This window comes from Bacillus rossius, chromosome 1 (genome assembly GCF_032445375.1).
Source record: "Bacillus rossius redtenbacheri isolate Brsri chromosome 1, Brsri_v3, whole genome shotgun sequence".
Lineage (NCBI taxonomy): Eukaryota > Metazoa > Arthropoda > Insecta > Phasmatodea > Bacillidae > Bacillus > Bacillus rossius.
Window position 1 is genome coordinate 161,402,216 of NC_086330.1, and position 23,521 is coordinate 161,425,736.

The following is a 23,521-nucleotide window of genomic DNA, read 5'->3' on the forward strand; positions in this document are numbered from 1 at the left end:
TTCGATGTTATGTTTTATCTTATATTTATTAATTTTTTATAGTGTATTTAAGATACAGTAAAAACATTTTGCAATAACAATTTCCAGTTTCATCAGGTATGTTAGAAAGACAATACCCGACCCGACCCCGAATTTTTTGTGCAATTATCCGACCCGACCCGACCCGGCTTAAAAATCCACTACCCGAAGACCTCTACCGAAAATCCGAAGAAAATCGGACAGAAAATAAGTTTCTTGTAGTGAGTAGCGTGTTACTGCGTTTCTCTTGCCGAGTGCCGACTTGTTTTAACTGCCGCAGCGATGTTTATTTTGACAGCTCAAGCAATTATCTTTTCCCGTGGGTTGATAGAAAAAGGTCGCTTCACCCAGCATAAAAAATAAAAAAACCAAGCCACTTATTCCCCACGCAGGAAATACACTGGCTGCTGTCTGTCTCCCCCGCATTTATCTTTCTTCTAACATTCCACGTCTCGCCTCTCGCGCGAGCAATAACGCAGCGACCACGCATTGGGCCGTTTTATGCTTTGTTTGGTGACAGCAGCTTGATTTTATTCGGTATATTCCTTTTCATAGGACCCTTGCTATTAAAATACATTTATATTTAAGTTTGAAAGCTTGTAAATTCCTTGCCAGAGATGACTGAACTCGAACTTGGTGTGAAAAGTGACATATTTTGACATACTTTTTTTGGGCGTGTTTTGGTGGGGAGGGTGGGGTCCGAAAATATTTACAACAATCTTACCCCTCCCTCATAATAGCCCAGTTTTACGGGAGAAGGGAGGGTGAAATGAGCATTTTCTCACTGAATGTTTTTCAAAGGAGAGCGAAGTAGTGTTATAAGGGAGGACACTACAGTAGAATCCCGCTGATGCGACCCCTCACGGTTCCCGGAAAAATGGAATTATAAACGGAATGGTCGCAATAGAGAATTCGGACCAATTTTTACCCCCTCCCCCCCTCCCCCCCCCCCCCCCACCCCCCCTAATAAAAAATATCCAAATACATAAAATACTCGCGCTAAATGAATTCGCGTCACGCGAGTTCGGCTATGCTAGCCGGCTGGTTATTTTCGTTCAAAACGTGGCGAAGGAACTTGTGTGGATCAGGTAGAAAACATTCGGCTATAAACGAAAGATATAAGAACAATGCTATCCTGAAATTCTGTGACATGTTTTTGGAGTAGATAATCAGCGACAGACCGACAGGATGCGCTCCCGCCCTGCCGGCGATGTTTATTTTGACAGCTCAAGCAATTATCTTTTCCTCGTCCCTTCGCAGCGTAAAAAAAAAGAAAAGAAAAATGTTGGAATGCAGATTGAAAAGTAACTATGCAGTAAAATAAATATATTTACGCTTACGGCCCTGCTAAATTTTTCTATTCAATAAAATTCAAGGTATTAGTGATTTTTCAGCAGAAACTGCTGTATGACTAATAAACAAATTGTATCATAATAACTTAAACTTATAAAGTATTTATTAACGGCGAAGGACAGTCGTATAAGCCCATAAAAATATTTATTTTACAGAGAATGGACTATACAACCTGGCTTTTGTCGCACGCGGTGTAGGAGGGGAGGAGGATGCTGACAGTTTCTCACGCAGAAGGTTGAAATAAGGGAGGAAATGTGTTGAAATGTTATGTAGTTGGTAAAGGAGGGGGGGGGGGGGGTTGTTTTTACAATGTTTGTGGCTCTGGGAGGGATGAGCCTTGAAGAATTAGCAGGGGATGGGAGAGGTAAGTGTCACGTCACGTATGACATCAAGCCGCCGGGCGGGTAAGCTAACATGACAGCTGAGGCGGCTTTTCGTGCGATAGTGGACGCGCCGAGCTCGGCTAGACACTGCCACGTGGACAGTCTAGAGGGGTGGTATCTATATTTAGCAGTCTTTTGTATGCCTGCCTGCTTACAGTACAGCTCTCGCCAAGATAAACGTGAACACATAGTGCCCAACAAAGTGTAACAGACTTGTTTTCCAGCCGATTTTACTCAAATTTTCGACTTTCTCTGGTTAAATTTTTCACGGTTTCTCAAAAAACGGTCATATAAACGGAATGGACGCATCTGCGGGATTCTACTGTTGATGGTTTGTGTGTCTGGGAGGGATGAGCTAGCCTTGAAGAATGTGAACGAGGGGAGGGAGGGGTGAGCTTATGCGTCATGAAGCCGCTACCGCCAGCCAGCCGGGCGAGCTTAGTGTGCGCCCACTCGCGTTGCAGAACCTACTGCTGCCATATTTTTAAAGGAAATGTCCCATTATTTTTTTGTTATTCTTACATGAACATTATTGGAAGTATTAAAGCCGACACAAAAATAAGCTGTTTGTTAAAATTAACAGATTTTAATGATCTTTCATTTCGTTTTGTTTAATTTTTTTCTGATTTTCACATTTTGGTCAAAATGTTCAATTTTTTGACGGTTCCCAAGAATGTATTTGTAAAATCACTGCTTCGTTAAATCCGGGGCTCGTGACATCGGGGTTATAGTGTATTTAACTACGGCAAGCAGAAAACGTACATGTAAACTAACCAGTAAAAATAAACTGTCTTTTGACATATTTTCTTTAGAGGTGGCCTGTAGGGCGACGGACTTGTCATGAAGGTTGAAGTGGGTTTAAAGCAAAGCCATCTAGCATTGTGAGTGACAGCATCCTGCCATTGTACGGCTGGTTTCTTAGAGAGTAGTGGTTTGGGGGAGGGGGAGGGTTGAAATTAAATTAAAATTTCGGAAAACATCTATTCCCCCCCCCCCCCCCCCCCTATTACGACCCTATTCCTGGGAACCGTGAGGGGTCGTTTCAGAGAAGTTTGACTGTACTTCTTTACCACAGACAACAAAGTAGAAAATAAACATTTAAAAACTTTAATTATACATAATACTCATGTGTCCCAGCCAAACTACAAAATACGACTAAATGGTGTCAGGTCACTGAAAAACTACATGACCTGGTTGTTTCTTTCTAAGTGTGAAAATATACTTTGGTATAACCAATTTTGAAAACTGTAGATAAAATTGTAGTACATAGTTAATTGGCATTTTATAAAAATATGTTTTGCAGATGAATTATATTTTACCTGTAAACTAATGCAACTGGAAAAAAATTTAAATTAGTTGAAATAGTATTTGTCAGAAATAAGCAAAAAAAAAAAACACTTAAAGTGTAAATTAGCAAAACAATAAGCATGTATACAGAGATGCCAAGTACTACGGATTTTCCGTAGTTTCTACGATTTTCGTTACTTGACTACGGCAATACGGATTGTAGGTTTTAACTACGGATTTAATGCATTTTATGGTTTTTCTGTTTGTTTACATCACGTCACAGCAATATGCGGTATGTTGTGTTCGTGGTTCCATAGATATATGCATGTGTGATGTCACACTTGTGAAACAAAATGCCCTAGACTCACGTTTCGTAACATTTTATTTTCAAGTGTCCAGTAATGACTCAATATATCTATGCCGTTTCGTTTTGCTTAGTTATTTTCCGTTGTGTCGGTTATGTGTGTATTGATTCCGTGTGTATGCTACACTACATTTGGCGTGTTATTTGTGATATAATGACAAAAAATGTCGAAACGTGAAAGTTCAATCACTAGAGCCCATGAAAAATGGTGAATAAAACTGCCTGATTTCGGTAAATAAATTATAGGATTTCGGTGCTATATTTTGGTTAAAAAAAAAAGTATTTCGGTGGTATATATTGGTAAAAAAAAATATTTTTTTTTGTTAAATGAGTGCATTTGTTCTACTAATTATTTTATTTCATGATACACACACAAAGCTGTACATGATACTTGATACAGCAATCACTAGTTTCCTGCGTAAGCCTTACAGAAGTGGAAATGTTATCTAGTAGATTATATACACATTACTTAAATATTACATCACAAATAGTGTCTAAAATTTTACAGTCTGTGTTTATGTATTTAAACATTTTGAGTATTAAATAGGCATTTGCTATGTTCCTGCACAAAAATTTATAGAATTAATTTTTTCCTGTCAGGAGAATTGGCCACTTTGGCCAAATAGTTTGGTAAACATGTAAGAAAGGGTTCCCTAAAAAATTAGTTAATTACAATGATTATAGTACATGTAAAATTTCAGGCTCCAAGGTTTTTTTTTAAATTTACTATAATTTTGTTGTACTACACATTTTCCGGCCTCTTTCCCATCAAATTGTGTTTATTAGGACGTTAGAACTTTAACACATTTCCTTGACTAACCTTTCATGTATTCATTTAAGCATTCCCTCATAGCTGGGTGATCTAGCTTCTCTAGGGGAATATTTGCAGAAACAAATGCATGCACTGTATCGCTTGCAAATTTGACTTTAATTTCCTTTGCTCGTTTATGGCGAACAATATTATCTTCGAGTGTCACTTCCCTTTTAACTCCACAACCTGATAGTGATGTTTGACTTTTTTTCTTCTCTAAATGAGATGCTCGCTGTTTGCAGTGTTTTTCACAAGTATATTTCCTTTTCCAATCTACCACCGTATTGCAAAATTTACACATCATTATCCGGTTTTCTTTATTAAAAACAATGAATCCTTCATGCTCGTATTCTTTGCTCGTTCAAACACTGATACAACGTTAGGCATTGTGAAGTATCAAGTAAACTTCAAACTAAACAAACCGCAACTACCTATTTTCGTTCACATTTACCTATTTACATGGAACGTAGGATCTTTTCAAACCTCATTTGGTCATTTCACATGACCGGCGTATTGCAACGTTAAAATCCCATAACCTCTCTGTTATTATTTACAAACAATACAACAACGGAACCGAGATAAGTACCTCTGCAACGGAAACGAATATGGCCAAACTGCTAACTTCATCCACATCCTGCTAGGATCGCTGATAAATGGTTGCCGCTTTCAGGCCGAGTGTTTGGTATTTATTTTGCTTCACCACATCTATGGCGCATCTTATAATAAAGATGGCTTACGATGTTTTTGTTTACTAAACGAATACGTTTTGCGGCAAAAGTATTATTGTGAAACTTAATATTCATATCGCGTTAAAATTCTGACATTTCGTGGATATTTCGTGAAACAACAAGAATATCGTGAATAGTAATGAATTTCGCAGCATCGAAGGTTATTTCGTGAAAACGAAATGCTGTAAAAATCAAAATAGGCGTTTGGAAACACATTTGTAAGTGCTTAGAATGAAGTTCCAAAATTGTTTGTAAAATTTCGCGATTTCGTCAAAATTTTCCCGGGGGAGGGTCCCTGGACACACACACACACACACACACACACACACACCTCTCCCCCCCCCCCCCTTCCCCCTCTTCACTCCTTATTATTCCAAATGTTGCTCACTACTGACAGGCACTCCACAAGGTTGGCATCTCTGTGTATAGCATACTGCTAATTTGTCCAGCCCCTAGTTGAGAGATGCGTCACTCATGTCGTAGTCTGTTCTGTGTTCAACTAGTAGCAGCAAACGTGACACAGTATGTGTAGTCTCTGTTCTTTCTTGAAGCATAATGAGCAGTGAAGCGAAAGTCTCCTGTGACATTTACGAGATGCATTTGTCACATACTGCCCAAAAGCTGTTTAATGGCTAAGGACCTTAACAGGGTTTTCAGTGAAAATGGCAGTGTAGTTTCTAGTTCCTCACTGACTTGAGAGAGTTATTACGTGTGCTCCCGCTAGTACTAGAATTTGAGTTTGTGATCTTTGATTAGACTGGAAGATTTGTCATTTTTCACCATTAATCTGGTCTCTGGTGATGTAGTTTTGGGCCAGCTAAGGCTGTTGAGAAAGCTTGATGACATTTGCCACAAGCTACAAGTAGTGGCTCTGGCATCTCTTGCCTTGCAGTCCGAGTCCCTCAACCTTTGGCAATCTGCCACAAGGCGGCTGAGCATCAGTGAAGGGCCCGGATGGAAGCCTGGGAGAAAAGAGTCTAGTAGTTGTTAGAAAACATTAAGTGACAAGACACAATGATTCACCTTTGACTGTTCATTGAATTTTTCACTAAGACCAAAAACATTTGTACAAATTTTTTTTTCTTCCAATTTTATTTTCAATTTGTTACATTTCCACAGATTTGGTATTGACAGTGAATCTGTACGAATTGTGTTCACCTGTTGCAGCAATTCGAGCTCGTACTAGCTGCTGTGAGCAGTGGGCAGTCAGTGGATCTGAGTCAGATGCCGCCCCCACCCTCGGAGTTGGACTCCGTGACAGCAGGCGGGGTCGCGGAGCCCCGGAGGCAGGACACAGAGACACAGAACGCCTCAGACCCGCAGCCTCCGGCTCCGGACAGCCAGCCTGCTGTCGACGGGCCACCTGCAAGTATGTGTGTCGCGTAATAAGCTACCAGCTTTTGTGCCACCATATTGTTATATAGTAAACCTCTAACGAAATGTTTATACTGGTAATAATTCAAATTGCATCCTGCAGTTCTCAGAAGTATCATTGAAGATATTACGTGCAAAAAGTATGCAAAAAATCACAAATTATGTTGAGGTAAAATATTTTGTTGGTTGCAAAATACCGTATAAACCCACGTACCACCCGCACCTTTTTTTAAAAAAAATCAGATTCGAAAAAGTAGGGTGCGGGTGTTACATGGGTCTTGGGCCATTTTTGCACGGTGACGAAATAACGCCGGCGCGACTGATGGTTGCTGTGATAGACAAGAGGGCTAGGGGAAAAGGAGGGGAAGGAAGCGGCAGACAGTCAAGGTCACATTCCTCATAGCGTTGTCACACTGCAGCTTCGCTGGTTACAAACGCGCGCTCCCACGCACTGTCCTATCCTCATTTTCAAAGTACCCAGTGGTTTTACACGTGTGTTGGCTGCAAGTTTTGTAATGAATCGAAAAAAGTTGCGTACTTTAAAAATAATCAGTGAAGCGGAATAAATCGGTAACCGTGCCGCTGGGCAAAAATATGATGTCGACGAATCATGTGTGAGGGATTGGAAGAAAAGTAAAGACAAACTGCTTTCGGCCAGTGGCAATATAGACGTGCGTTCCGTGGTGCGGTAGCAAAGTTTCCGGAGATAGATGAAAAACTCTACGACTGCATACAGCTGTGAGGAAGTTTAAGTCCGTTCTTGGTCGACGGCTGTGACATCATGTTATTCTATTGTTAATTTTATTGTCTGTGTGATTTTGTACGTCACTTTTATTTAAGCCTAAATAAATGCCATATTTGTATTAACCTAATTTATATTCTTATGTGGAATATGTCACATTTAGGCACAAGGTTTTTTATTATGCGTGGCTAGGACTCGCGTGCTTTATCGTTTATTTGTTTGAACGATGTCATTGCCCAGCGCACGGTAATGGACGCAGAAGATTGTAACTGTAAACAGCTGGGAGCTGGGCAAGGTCACGCGCACACACGGCGTGTTGTTATCGATCGCGCGCGCCGATGCCACGTTCTACTCGCGCGATGTTGCCACATTGCAGTTGCCTGCCTTCTGTACACTTTTAAAACAAATGCCGAGGCTGTAATAAGTAGCATAGTATTTTTTTTTGGTAATTCTTAACGATTTGTTACTGTTTGAAAGGACAAAAAATCACGACTAATTAATTTTTTTTTCCATGCAGATTTGCAATAAAAACATTTTTTCCCACCATGGCATTCTAAAAATAAGGGTGCGGGTCTTACCTGGGGGCGGGTGGTGCGTGGGTTTATACGGTACCTAACTATCTTTTTGTTATATAATTATTTTATTTTTTATTTTTATTTTTAACCAATTGAGAATGTAGGGCTTCTCCCCTATCTTGGACTTTACCCTTGTGTACTCTTTTGCACCTTCCCCTCTTTCACTCCCACCGTCCCCCTCATACATGACCACATTGTTTCTTTACTGTGTATCCTTTTCAATCACAATGTTTTTAATATTACGAGGGTTATCATAAAAAAAACTGTGTAAGCTAGTTGTTTCTGTTCTAACAGGATTTAGCACTTCATTTTTATTTCCGTTCTAGTAAGATTTTATCACTTTTTTGAAACCCATATAAAAAATGTATCTGATATGCATTGGTGGTGGCAGTGGACGAGACAGAGCTGTTCAAAGCGCCGCCACCCCCGGCCTCCGTGATGGAGGCCCTGGAGCAGCGGCTGGCCAAGTACCGCGGAGCGGAGCAAGCGGCCAAGGAGGAGGGCAACTCCGGCAAGGCGCGGCGCATGGGCCGCATCGTCAAGCAGTACGAGAACGCAGTGCGGCTTCACAAGGCGGGGAAGCCGATACCGGTCGACGAGCTGCCGACCCCACCCGGTAAGTCCTGCTCTCTTCCTAGGTAGATGATGGGCTTGAAGTACACAGGAAGAAAGCCAAGGAAGACCTAGAAGCAGGTGGGAAGAGCAGATAATTAAAGGAGTGCAGGAGAGAGGATAAGAATGGAACAGAGTGAAGAAATAGAAATGGTCAAGGGACTGACAAGATGGAGGCATTTTATTTTGCTGGCCCAACCATAGGATCGAATCAGTTGATGATAATGATGAAGTACGTCATTAACCACTTAACCACCGTTAGTCGTGGCGTAGAACGACCCGGGTAAAGGTGTTTGATTTGCCTTTATAGGGTTTAAATTTATTCATCAGATGTGACATATAAAATAAGTTATCATTTTTACAATAAAGTCACTTTTTTTTATATAAACAAATCATTTCAAATAGACTGGCCCCATACATAAAGTTCCATCACAACTGAGTTTATGCTTTCTTTTTCAACGTATATTTTTTTTTCTGAAGATCTCTGCTATTTAAATAAATGAATATTACTTTGAAAAATCACCTAAACGGACATTGTAAATATTCCATAGGTTTTGTAATCATATGTAATAGTCATATTTTTACTTACACTAGGCGCAAAATAACGCCGAGCTTGAGCTACGTCACACATGAGGAGTAGGGACTGCAACACGTGTGGGGGGTCGGGTGGATAAACATAACAGTTGATGGATCCATAGATGTAGTTCATCGATGTGTGCAACTGTACAACATGCCTCAGCAGAGAGATGAGAGCAGAATGATGCAATTTTGGTTTCAATGGTTTTTAAAATAGGCAGCTCAAATTCCATAGTATATTTGTTTAATAGAATTGATGATTGATTTTAAATATTTCCGTAATAATTTTCGGCAAACTAAATTTTATGTTCTTTGTGCAGTGCTGTGGAGTGTTAGTTCACAGCATCTGCAGCCATCTAGCGGAATGGCTAGTAACTTTGTCTTTTAGGCAAATGTGATTGGTTTGAAAGTGGCACGTCTTTGTTTTTAGTGTTAATAGCGTTGACGAAGATCCCGCGGACACATGATAAAAAATATTATTATTGTTAATATTAAAGAAAAGTGGTGTATGAATGTGTAGATATGTTACTATTGACAGGTCAAACAAAATGCTTGTTGACACTTGTAAATGTAAAGTATAATTATTCAGGCTAAATAGTGCCAATTGTGTAAGAAATGGCATCAGAAGTGTGGCAGTAATTTACTTTTGACTGTGCAAACAACCTGAATTCGATTTAGACAATAAGATAAATGGACAATTTATTATTTTAATTGTTTGAAAGTTCACCATCATTAAATTTATTTCCATTATTTTAATATTTTCTTTTTATTCATATGTTTTAAAGGAGGGTGTGTGTAGATTTCTTGAGGTACTTGCTAGATTAATATAGTAAATTTTAGTTTTATTAAGTGTTTTCTATATTATTCAAATTATTTTTCACTAATACATATTACATTTGTAATAGGTTGGTGTGTTTTCTGTAACTTGAAAACTATACTAAACCTTTTAATTTGCTTTGGTAGCCTCTTTAAAGACTGAAACATTATGCCAATGAATTTCTTTGTAAGCATACAATAAAAACAATGAGGACAGAACTATACAAACAAATAATTATTTTCAGTGTTATAAACAGTAAATTGTTAAACATGTAAGTCTGGATAGAGGCTTTTTAGTGCTTTTTTTTGTAGCCAAAACAATAAATATTTTATTACTTGAAACACCTCATAAATAATGTGTGAATAATGTTTATTTTATTTTTTAAGTAAGAACCGAGAACCAAATTTTAAGAAACGGTACCAAACTGAGAACCTGGAAAAAAAATAGTAACTGACCCATCACTAAAAAAACCAAAGGTATTTTTTCTTATGTATTTCCATTTTGGTTCCTGTCATACATATTAACCTAACTAATTTTCTCATCAAAAGCTATTGTGTTTGTGCTAATAGATTGTGTTTGCAGTGTGCCGTGGATAATGCGGATCCTTCTGTCGGCAGGTTTCGCCCCGATCCCGGTCCCAGGAGTGGCAGCACCACCTCCACCACCACCGGTCACGCCTCCGCAGGCCAGGCCTGTGCCCCCCTCCCCTCGGCCTCCCCGGGCCGAGCCCGAGTCGTCGCCCTCCTCCTCCCGCTCGTCGGGCTCCCCGGCAGCGTCGCCGGCGGAGAGGGCCAACGTCCGCAAGAGCCCCCAGTCCAGGCAGGAGAAGCAATTGGCGTTCCTGCAGGCCCGGCAGAAGGAGTTCAAGCTGGCTGCCCTGCAAGCCAAGCAGAAAGGCGAGATCAACCAAGCCAAGGAGTACCTGAGGCTGGCGAAGGGGTTCGACCCTCTCATTGAAGCGTCCAACTGCGGCTTGCCCGTCGACATGGCAACTGTAAGGGACAGTGTCTTCCTTTCATATGGTCCTGCAGTGTGTTGATGCATCAAAAGTAACTTTTTTTTTTTTTACACATTTGCATATCAATTTGCTTAGATAATGTTACTATAAAATTACTATAATGTTATTTTATTTTAACAAAAGTTAGTTATTTGCACTATAGACAAATAATTTTTGTGCAACATAAATTTTCATTTGAGATATATTTACAACAAAATTGTCATGATTTAGGGATCCAAATAATATGTAAAAAAAATTATTACAACTTGAGCAACTTCTAAATATTTTTTTATAGCAGGATTTAGGAATCTTAGTTGTGGGATTCAGTGCGTCTTCTTGTTCAGCTACTTGTTTTTCTTGCATTTTCATGTTTGCACCATCATTTTTTTTTGTTTAATGTCTTCTTCTTTGTCTGATTGTGTTGGTGGTGAGGCAAGGAAATGTTGCATTGTTTTAATCAAAGTTGTAAATGCCTCACAAAACCTGCTCTTAAAAACTTCCAAATGGGTTTTCTGTTAGTATTAACTACTCAAACCATCCAGCCTCTGAATTACTGAAGCTTTCACAGGCCACCCTCAAAGATCGAATATCATTCTCAGCTCTGGGGAGCTAGGTGGTGGCAGAGAATAGGCCTAACACAAAGTTGCTAAGAGACAGGAACATCAAAGGCACCAAGGGGAGCATCTTCTCCCATCAGCTCAACAGTGGTGGCTCGCTATGACTGACCACAGCCCCTGGCCGACACTTCCTCAAAGTCGGACAGCCGTTGCGCCAACCTGCTTGCCTCGGCTTGTCCATTGAGCACCGGTGTGCTTGCCCCACGTATGACCCCCTGCAGGAGCAAGACCTGAAGAGGGTTTCCTCTCAGCCTCAGGGATCGAGGTTCTCATTGGTACACCCGACTAGAACACAACAAAGACACAGGAAGGAATAAGGCCATGTGGGAGATGGGACTGCTCCACTTGGGGGCGTGGCTACAGGTCCTGCCTAGAGCAAGTGAGTGAGCTGGATTATAGATGCATAGGGACCCCAGAAAATGGTAAATAAAACTGGCTCATTTCTGTGTAAAAAAATGACAAAGGCTGTGCAAAATATTGGTGTAAAAATAAGCAAGCGGTGCAAAAAATCGGTGTAAAATTTTGGTTTGATACATTAAATTAAAATTGAAATTGGCAAATGAGATTGGTTTAGCTTCAAATTTTTTTTAAATTTTAATACTAAACATAAAATGCACTCAGTTGGCAAACACTAAAAACTAAATCAATATTACGCAATCCACAGAATATTATTTTAAATACATTTACCCTGGAATGAAAGCACATGCCGACATTGTAAATATTTGTCACATAGGCAAACAATGGCAAAGAAAACTAAGACTGCAGTAACAAATTTACAAATTAAGTGAAAATTACATAAATATATAGTCAGTTCTTAAAACAATTTTCTACAAAAAGATGATGTCTTTGAACACATCATGCTCTCAACAGACGAGCTTTCTGCCAAAATACTGAGTCAGGAGGATTTCTATGTTGCTGGGTTTTAAATTCACTCTTAAGTCTGAGAATATGTGTCCATATGCAGAGAAAGCCCGTTCACTGTCTGCATTTGATGGCGGTATGGAAAACACAGAGAGAACAGTTAACAAAGTTTTTGTGGCCATCTTGTAAAGCCAATAAAACAGCTCCAACATCTAAAGGCTTCATGTCCCTTAAAACTTCTGAAACATGAGTCTGGAAGGTCAAATATTCTTCCAAGAATTCTTGCTTCGAAACTGTTGAGAGGACAGGGATTTTTCTCACAGCAGGATACAAACTGTCATCAACAACATTACTGGTCACATGTCTTGGATTGAATAACATTCCCACATGCAAAACAAACTCTCTAGCTGTGTCTTGCTCCATCAAAGTCTGAAGTTTCTTGTGGCAATTCAAACCTACACGAGTAAGAGTACTACGAAAAGAATGCTGCTTTAACGCTGTAGAAAGCTTGGCTAAATCTGAATTTGTTCTATCTCCTACACATTCTTTACTTACAAGTAAATACTTCTCCATAATGTTGGTCAGTGTTGTGTGTACTTCGTGGACCAGTGCATAAGTAGAGCCTTCAAATTCTTGTATTGCTTTTACAGTGGTAGTACCGTGTTCAACAAGGAAAGAAGAGGAAAACTGAATAACTGCAACATTGTCTGCGGACAGGTTTTTGAATTAAGTGATGGTGCTACTTTCTTCTTCTTCTTGTTAAAAGAATTCAATTAAATCCTCCACATACTCAACATATTTTGCAGACCCAAACCAAGAATTCCACCTGTTCATGACCGGAATTGGGAACAAGACTGCCTTCTTTCCTTCTTCTGAATACTTTTCTTTTAAAAATGAGCGGTACCTATGTTTACATTTATGTGCATTCAGAAAACAATTTTTTGTGTTCTGAATGCACTGATTGAGCTCACCTAACTCAGCACTCCATAAGCTGGTCACAAGATTCAGCTTATGTGCCCAGCACTGAATGTGGACCATCTTCTCTGAAAATATGTCCTTCAAAGAAGACACATTTTGTCATTTACCGTGCTGAGTCAGTAACAACACCTACCACATCTTTGTAATTTATACCAAACTCGGCAACAGTAGATAAAATGGCCCTTGAACATTCTGCACCTGTTGCACTTGGAAGTTCCTTAACTGCACCCACAAACACATTCTGCTGAGAGCCAGATGACAAAACTTTAATCAAAATAATGAAGATGCACCTTCCAGCCCTGTCTCTAGTTTCGTCACTCATCACCACAATTTTTTTGTTCTGAACAAAACTTTTTATTTCATCTTTCTTCTCTGCATTCAGTTTGGGAAGATATGTTTCCCTCAAAGTATTAGCAACTGGAAGATCGCCAGAGCCTGCAGTCAATAGTAGCACAAGATAAGCAAGACTATGAATTTTAAGTCTAGAAATGTGATCAAAAAAATCTGCTAGATTAGTATTTTTCTAACCATTTCCTCATGCAAGGATTGTCAGCTTTTTGCAAGGGAATGTTTGATGCTACCATCATTTCGACAAAATCATATACAAATTCATGTTTGTGTTTCTGCAAACTGGTTACGTTTTGAAGTGATTCGCTGATAGAAACTTGTTTGGAAGACGATGCAGATTTACGACTTATTTTTTTGTGTTTTTCATTAGACACGTGTTTTGTGCACGTATCTTTGCGCACCCAGTCCACACGCACGTTACAAAACCTACACATCATTATTTCATCTTTTAAATCAAAAATGTAAAATCCATCACTTTTAAACTCCCTTTCACGATCCTTTATAGAAATAATCTTCGGCATTTTCTGGCTTCAAGCAACACACAATTATACTAACATTAGTTAGCCTCTCACTCCGAGAATCACCTGTATTGATAGGAACTGAATACTATGTGATTAAAAAAAATTACGTTGTTAAAGTGACTATTCTAGTCAGTGACGTCCCGTAAAAGTTACTGTGAGAGCTACCTACATATTTTAAACACACTATTATATCATAAACTAAATCTTTTCAATAAATAACTGTTACATAAACAAAAATGGCTCATAAATTACCGGTAATTACATAAACAGTAATTTAAAGTAGGTACATGATTACATCCTGCCACATTTTCGTGCACTAACTTGATCACTGCAGTTTTACTCGATTTTTGGTGTTTTGTTTCATAATTCTCGCACACGTGCTATACTGGTATATGGTACGAGATCTTTGGCATTTGTACGAATGTTTATACCAGGGTTGCCGTTTTTACGGATTTTATCCGTTTTCACGGATATTTTGAAGTTACACCGGATTAACGGATAAGCACTTCAAATCACGGATATTTTAATTGACAAACGCACAAACATAAATATTCACTTACTGCTCTCGCTCCACTTCATAGATAACATGTCATCAAGAGACACTTCACTTTGCTACGTCGTTTCAGTTTTTCTAAGATGATAACAATTCACGCTCTACCTTTTATTTCTGGAAGCATTTTTTTATTTCACGGATGAAAGTATACCATGCATCGTAATATCTATGACAGTTGTTTTAGACACCGTGTTCTGTTTCTCTCTTCTGTGAGATGGTGCGTTCGTGCGTGTAACGAAACACTCCCAGTAATATTTGTGCGAAGTGATATCTGTGACGGTGTTTTTACAGTCTGTGTTGTTATATCATGCAATCACGATTTCTATGATGGATTGACGGAGTGTTTACAGTTTGTTGTTATTTTTAAAGTAATTGTTACGTACAAAAAATTCGGCTTGCATCTTTGTGGAGATTGTAATTGAAATAAATGGAAAGAAAATGCAACGCATCTCCAGATTGAACGCTGTATTAAAAAAGATATAAATATAGTGGCAAGTAGAATTAAAGTGGCTGAAACCCGGTAAAACGGACTTTACTGAAGTGTGTTCATTGTGTCGGTCGGACTTCAACATTCAAAAGGATGGTCTGAAAGATCTTAGGCGTCACGAAAGCACACAGATACACCAGAGAAATCAGAGGGCAGCTGAACAAAGTACTTCTCTCACATCTTTCATCAGCAAACCAGACAACAAAATTGTAGATCAGAGCTCATGTGGGCGAATTTTATTTGTCTCTGTGTGTATATTTTTAAAGCGATTTTTGTTAGAACCTCATACTGGTACTTAACTCTTTACATGTAAACTTATGAGTTTTTTTATCTACATTCATTATTATTATTTTTAAGTAGGTTTATGCACCTGGAATGAAGGAAAAGCTGATTTTTGAAGAAATATGCTTATAATACTTTGTTTTCTCCTGTGTCTAGCTGAAAAAAAAATTGGCACGAATGAAAAACCTGTTTACAAAATTTCTTCTTACAGGATTTTACAGAATTTTTTATGGTCTAATACAGGATTTTATAACCATTATTGGTGGCATCCCTGGTTTATACTAAGTACTACCAGAAATGCACACCAAGTTTTTCGCAGTAAAACAAAGCGAAGCGGAGAGATTATCACGGGTACTGAAGTAAACAAATATGTACTGTATTTCCCCACAACAATTAACAACGGAAGTAGCATTATTTTGAGTAGTAATAACAGTAGAAGTTGTGCTGCGACAGCTCATTGAAAGTAAATGAGTTAAACAAATAAGTTTGAATTTAGTTTCAAAGTAATATGCGTCATTTGTGTTGAACGGGAATATGGCATTTTTTTTCGCGGAAAATGGCGGTGTTTGAGAACAAATAGTGAAATTTTGCGGAAAACTGTCAAAGTGGACAATTTCGTAGTTTTTTGCAAATTATTCGCTTAACCATTTTCGGGGGTCCCTATAGATCTACTAGGCCAGGAAAATGCTTCTCAAGCCTTAAAACTTTGCTCTTTTCCTTGCCTCATCATCCACATGCTGTTTACCTGTGTTTATTTGCCTACCCATGTAAACTGAAATGATTTGCTTTAATAGTGGGTACCTGATAATGTTTTTGAAGGAATCCTGGACTTGCTGATGTAAATTAATGAATCTTTTATAACATGTTAAAATATTATTCAACATAATGTTTCGGGATGAAATAAATGTAACTTGTACACTGGGAAAAGGTTATGGTAATAGGGTTTATACTTTATGATACTGTCCTACTTACCTGTGTGTTGGTCTTTCCCTCAGGAAAATCTGTTATAATGTTTTAGTCAAAGTGTTTTGAGGTCACATTGTTAGTAATGTTACCTTTCCTTGTTAGAGGAAAATAAAACAATGGTGTCCACACATAGATGGTTATTTTATTAATGTAAATAACAATATGTAAGCCCACGGGGTAACAATTGTGTACAACTCTTGACTTGACAATGTTTTTGATGTCCACTTGTAACATTTCATGTGCTGGCACTGCTGTGCAAAATGTGTCTCTTTCATTTGTCCAGGTGCCGGTGCCTCCTGATTCAAAAGTGGTGCTGGAATCAGATTTTGACATAGTAACGGTTGATGACTGTATCCCGGGAAGTGATGCAGAAATATTTGAAAAGCTGGAGGAAGATTTGTTGAAGCAAGCCAAGGTATCTGTTAAAGATATCCACTGATTTGTTGACATACTTCCTTCAAGATTTTAGCCTAAGATGGTTTTGAGTAGTTATACTTTTTCCCCGGTTCTCGGTTTGGTTTTGGTTCTTAAAATTGGGTTCTTGGTTCTAGAGTAACCCCCAGACAATATCCAATCACACCAAAGATAACATTATGTCCTGACAGATGGCATGCTTATGTATTCAGTATGACTTCTAAGTGCCCACTTCAGTATAATTCCATCACAAACAAGTCACCTCTCCTAGGTGGCACAGGTGCTTAATATTTCAGTAGGTTGCTACAGTAGCACAGAACATACATCCTGTGATGCTGTTAAATCTAGTACCGTGTTTTCTCGCATATTCGTCGCACTTTTTATTCTAAAATCAAGCTTGAAAAGTAGGAGTGCGACGATTATGCGGAAAAAAAAATTTTACGTGATAACGTCTAATAAATCTATGAACACCGGCTGCACGTAAGAAATTTTCCCGTTACGCACATTGTCCATTACACTGTGTCCCATTACACTCATTGTTCCGTTGCGCTGTGTCCCGTTACACTCATTGTACGCTTGCGCCACACCGACAGAAGTGAAAACATAAAACTTTATTTATAAATGTGTAATATGAAATAATTTCTACGTCCAATGTACGTAAGAAAATGAATCTGATTATTAGTATAATTTCAAGTATTTATTCTTTTATTATTAAAAAAAGTAGCATCTGTCGGCGAGTGCAGTAATAATAGGTTATGTTAAAATTGACTAAAAAATTATGGTGATTCATATAATTGATGATAGATATTTGATTACAGTTTATTTATATGAAAACTTGTTCATAATTATATTTAAACTTTATAGCTAAACACCAGTTTTTAAAATTAATTACAAGTCATCTACACGTGACTGTTTCGTCGACTGTTTATAAAGTGAAGTGAAAAGTTAATGTGGTTTTCATTGCTTATTACAACAATTTTGGCAATAAAGGTTAATTATTCTTGAATTTTAAAAATCTGATTACTAGTATAATTTCAAGTATTTATTCTTTTATTATTAAAATAAAAATGATTCAATTTTATTCATAAAAGTAAGCAATAATTTCATCAATGTTTTGTTATGACGTCACATTAAACTATCATCCGTAAACCGACTTTACAGACAAACAATTTTTTTAGTTAGATAAAGTTATTCAAGTAAGTTCAAGCAATTTAAGTGCTTCGTAATAGGTAGTTAAATTTAACTGGCTGGTATTTCCTTGTAAAGGATATTATTGTATTTTATCTTTTACCAATTTTTTTGTACCAATCATTGACTTCTATAATGCCATTTTGTACTGAGAAGTAATGATTAGATGTTGTTATTTTCCTGTAAGTTATACTTTTAGGTTATCGGCAAAAAGTACTCCAATAGAGTGATTTAGAACTTAAGTGATATAATTTATAAATATATTAAAAAGGAGCGGTGATAAAGTACTGCCCTGAGGAACACCATAAAAGGCTTTAAAGAAGGAAGAGTTATAATTGTTAATAAGAGACAAAAAAAAATTTTTTTAGGTAACTTGAAAACCAACTAACAAAATTACTGCCTAAACAAAATTTGATGATATACAAAGTAATAAATAATAAAATTCATGGAAAGTACGTTTATTTAGAATGTGAAGTATAAAAGAGCATGCCAAACTATTTAAATTAATAAGTCATGCAACAAAAAACCTTTCAACTTTAAATATAAAAACAAAATCTGTCATCCAAACGCAAGCCGAACGAATGCTTAACTATCGCCGCAGTAAGTACACACTCCACGAAAGAGAGCGGGCCATCAGATGTAGTTAAGTCGGCACTCGACAGAGAGCGTGCGTTGCATGCACTCTGCGAGATATCAATATTCAGCTACGTGTGCGCGCTCTGTACGGGAAGCAACATAGCCAAACAAAGAGCGTGCGTTGCATGAACTCGGCGAGATATCGATATTCTGCTACGTGTGCGCGCTCTATACGGAAAACATCATAACCAAACATAAATAATTGCAACGACGCTGGCTACATTTTTGTAAGCGGTACACCGCAGCAACAAAGACGAAAAGATGAAGGTTATAAAGTTTAAAAATGTTTTTAATAGGAAATTTACACATCAGACAACTTAAGTGAAACCTTGTTACTACGAGAGCTGACAACGGCGGCGAAAATTCTCGTAGCAACAAGCACTCGTAATAACCGATTATAAAAAATTTAAGTCAAGTTAGATTTTGGACCGTCCAAACAATCTTAATTTCACACCGTAACATTAAAACGGTGCACTATAGTGAAGAAACGTGTCAAATAAAAGTTGTAGCAAATTAAATTACGAATAGAAAGTGTCTCTATGGAATTATTTGTATCTACAACGGTTTTTGATTTAATCGCGAATGAAATGGCCTGATACAAAGACCGGCGCCGTTCATGATCACGGAGGGAAGGTATGTAAAGTGTGAAAAAAAAAGGGGGGGAGCAAAGGAAGGAAGAAAGGAAGGGTGTTGGCTGGTCTATTTTTAGATTTACCCCTCCGCCGACTTAGGATGGGAAGCAACTGGCGCGGTCAAGAGAAAGAGATAGAAAGAGAGAGAGAGAGAGCATGTTGTTTGTCAACAGTCCTTCCACCTTGTCCGTCTGGCACCCGCGTAGCCACATAGCTGTCTGTATTTACTGCGTGAACATTTTTTTAACTGGCTGTGTTTTTCCTTTCTTGAAGATGCCATTCAAATCACTTGTACTTACGAAAGGGCCAACAAGGAGGCACTCGTAATAACCTGTTTAATTTACTATGATTTACGTAGTCAAACTGACGGTGCATTACAAAACTGTCGTAACAATGAAGGTCTCTTAGTATCCCGTACTCGTAATAATGAGGTTCCACTGTACGTATTTCCATTAATTAAATAAGTAAGAGGTAATGTCCAAATAAATATTAGATTTCTATTTTAAAATACATCGTTTTATACTGAAAAAAGACCCACACAAAGCGCTCGGAATCTAATAGCGGGACCAAAAACATCATACGACGTTTACGCGAGATTTTTTTTTATCCAAATTTTGACGACCAAAAATATGGGTGCGACGATTACGCGAGTGCGACGATTATGCGATTAAAGAGGGTAACACATTATGTTAGGTAACAACTTTTTTTATTATTTTGGCTGTCTTAATATTTAATTAGGCACTTAAAAAAGTAATCCCTTTCAGCACAGCCTACAGGCTGTTTTTAAGTACATACCTACTTAATTTAAAATGTTCTGTAAACTTCTGGAACATTTTAAAAAATTAATTCCAAAATATTTGCTAAAACATTTTCTCTTATTCCATGCAGAGAAAATGTTTAGAATGTTTTTAACTCAATGTGACCATGGTTGAATTTCTTGTGACAATTTTTCATATTTTGCCTACTAAGGTAATAAATAGTAAATTGTTTTCACCTTCGAACACTATTTTTGCACTAATACGTGGATGTATAAAAATTTTCTTTGGTCCAACACTTAGGATGATATTAACATGGTTTAAAATTAGTTTGATTTTTTTTTTAATTACATCTCCTCTGTTTTTGCTGTAAGTTTATCTCATCAAAAATTGTTTCAGCCAAAGGTTTTACATAATTTTTATGATTTATACGAAATAATTATAATGGATTTGACAGTATACCTACTAAAGAAGTTATGAATTTTTTTCCATAACCTTTGTTACTTCTATCCCTTGCATTAATAGTTGGTTATTACCAATTTACTTTAGACAAAAGTACTAGACAAAATTTGGGAAAAATTAAAATAAATAAGAATGGATTCAATAGTGTACATGATATGGAAGTATTGACTATATCTGAAAATTAGTGATAGAAAATCTATTACAAATCATATTGTTGTTACCTATAGAAAATTTAAGACAAATGATATCAAGCATCCCACATTTTTAGTTAAACATAGATGTAATGCATTATGTGGCTGTAGGGCAAAAAAACTTAAATTTAAATTTTATTTTTTATTTAATTTTTTGTCCATTAACACTTTTTTTTCCACCCCTTGCTAAAATGGTTGGTAGTATAGAAAATTATTTTGAATGAAAATTGTATATATTTTTTTTAAAGTTTAACAATGAGTAAAAACAAATTTGATAGTGTACATGGTATGCAAAATTAATTTTTTTTAATTCTACCCCTTTTTTTTTTCCATCCCCTTGATTCAATAGTTTGTTTTATAAAATATTGTCAGACAAAGGTTTTAGTAAAAACTAAACAATTTAAAACAATTTGAATGGATTCAATAGTATGTCTATTAACGGTGTTATAAATATTTTTGTCCTTCAACCCTTGTTTTTTTTTCCCCACCCCTTGCTATAATGTTTGGTTGTATAAAAAATAAAAATTCATTTCAAACGAAAGTTGTAAATGATATTTTAATGATCTACAATAGGTAAATAAGAACGTACTCAGTAATGTACATGGTACAGAAAAAATGTTTTTCCTAAATGTACCCGTTTTTTTCATCCCCTTGCTGCAATGGTTCATTTAATCAAAGATTGTTTCAAACAAAAGTTTAGATAAAAACTATACTATTTACAAATAATTAAAACTGAATCAATAGTGTGTGTATTAAGGGAATCAAGAATATTTTTGTTCTCCAACCCTTGCAGTTATGGTTGGTCGTATCAAAAATGTATTTAGACAAAAGTTTTTGGCATTATACCTATGAGTTATAATATGTTCAAAGCTTGCGATATTTGTCTTAATATGGAAGCTATAGCAATTTTTATGCTTTTCAAAAAACTTGCCTCATTTCTATCCTTTTAGTGGAATTTTGCCATTAACAAACTCATCTGAGATTTTTCATTACTTGATTTCGTGTATCAGTTGAGAAGTGATTGGTGCAAAATTATTGTATTTATCATGTCTATAAAATTGTTACACACAAACACACACACGTGCACACACACACACACGTGTAAGTATATGTGTGTATATACATCCATATATACACACACACATACACGTGTGTGTGTGTATAACCTTGATTTGACGACTTTGGGGTTTATGGACCATGAAACAAAAAACTATATAAAAAAAAATTCCGAAAGTAATGTCTACAATAGGTAGTCTTTCTTCAAAATCTAACTAGAAAAAAAAGTGTGTGTATCTCAGTAGCCTACATGTGATACAAGTGAAACTACTTTGGCAATTCAAACCTTGACTCGTAAGTATATTGTAAGGGGTAAAAGGGCAGAGAGTGAGAAAGAAGACAATTGAATTAACAAAATTATTGCTCAATTCAAAATAACTGTTCCTTTTATAAGAAACTTGTTTGCTTCATAGTCATGTAATCAATTTTGTAATAAAAATTCAAAATTATGTGTCAGTCGGAGAAACTGGCTAGTCTATTTAGACTTCATTAAAGTGAAACTTTTTTACTGCTGGTAGAGTAATATCAAAATCACAGGGTATTGGGCGTGAGTAGGTAACAATGTTAATTTGTGTAATGTATGTAACGAATATTGTTCAAAGGGATGAGGTGTAAAAAGAACAAGTTTTGAATTGAAACATATTTTCGGCCAGTTACAGATGACAGCACCAGTACATGGTTTCGTATACTTTCTCATACATTTGCATACTTTCATAACTCGTAATTCTCAACTCTGAGGTTGGATGTGGTGTTATCATTAGAATTCTGATGATTGGTATTGGGTTATGTTTCATATTTTAGTTATCATAAACCCATTAATTTATTATTAGATTCCGTTGAAGACATGGATAGATACTAGTAAATATAATGGTCTGTTTTCACAGCATGATTACGTGTTTGAAGTATTAGAGTACCTTAAAATTTCCTATACCTCTTATCTTTGAATTTTCACTTCTAACGCATGTGGTGGCCATTTTTTTTTTTTACCCCTATATCTTTTCCTACCACATTAAAATCACTGTCCCAAAAATTCTAAGACTATGTGCACGTAATATGTATAGCTGTTTAAGCCATGTAAGTGTTTTTTTTCTCCTGTAGATGTGTTTGACTACACGTGACCACTTTAAGGCTATTGGTGACGTAGCAAGTGCCAACAGATTCGAACAGCTGGCCCTGCATGCAAAGAAGGATTTGAACGCAGTACAGTGTGCTCATCGACGCAGTGAAGCGATTCCAAAGTTTCACTACGAAACAAAAACCTTTTCAATTGTGCAGTGAGTATTGCTCTTACCTCTACCGAATTATGTATTCTGTTGGGTAACTGTTGAATTTAAGTGTAGCAAATTTTGATAGTTAACAGTCTTAACTGTGCATATGTGTGTAGATACCATTCCATTTTTCTCTGGAATTGTCTTACTGCCTTATGGGATTTGTGATTAAGTAATTTAGGTTTACATTTGTAATTCTTTGTGCAGGTGCTGTACAGACCTTGGTGATAATGATTTGGAGTTAACAATAATTCGTGGTATTAACTATACTGTTTCGAATCCCAAGGATGTTGACACATACGTCAAGTTCGAGTTTCCTTATCCAAGCGTAAGTTTTTTAACTACTTATGTAGTAGTTATATTATGCAATTACTCATTATAATTCATTTTTGCCAACTGCATCATTTGAGAGATTTACAAGAATACTTAGTGAATTTGACAAAAGCTATGTAAATTATATTTTTATTTTTTGTTTTATTTAACTGCAAGTGCAAGTGCTAGCCAGCAGTATTACACCAATCAATAGTTAGCATTTTAATGAGTAGGAAATTATAGGGGTCTAAAAAAATTTATCGTGGTTTTCCTTGAAAGAAGATATCATTAACCGATTCTAGCAAAAACCACTCCCGTGCTTAATATGTCAGCATTAGTAATATTATTTCCCTTCCT

At 36.9% G+C, this 23,521-nt stretch overlaps 1 protein-coding gene across 4 annotated transcripts in view; it reads left to right on the forward strand.

Moving 5' to 3' along the window:
• Positions 1-23,521, forward strand: part of LOC134546364 (coiled-coil and C2 domain-containing protein 1-like) — a 61,451-nt gene that overhangs the window by 18,532 nt on the left and 19,398 nt on the right. For all 4 annotated transcript variants that reach the window (XM_063389154.1, XM_063389153.1, XM_063389156.1 and 1 more), the window contains exons 7-12: positions 6,112-6,313; positions 8,027-8,251; positions 10,258-10,634; positions 16,534-16,665; positions 22,683-22,858; positions 23,060-23,180. In XM_063389154.1, coding sequence (XP_063245224.1) covers positions 6,112-6,313; positions 8,027-8,251; positions 10,258-10,634; positions 16,534-16,665; positions 22,683-22,858; positions 23,060-23,180 — 1,233 coding nt within the window. The remainder of the gene's footprint in view (positions 1-6,111; positions 6,314-8,026; positions 8,252-10,257; positions 10,635-16,533; positions 16,666-22,682; positions 22,859-23,059; positions 23,181-23,521) is intronic.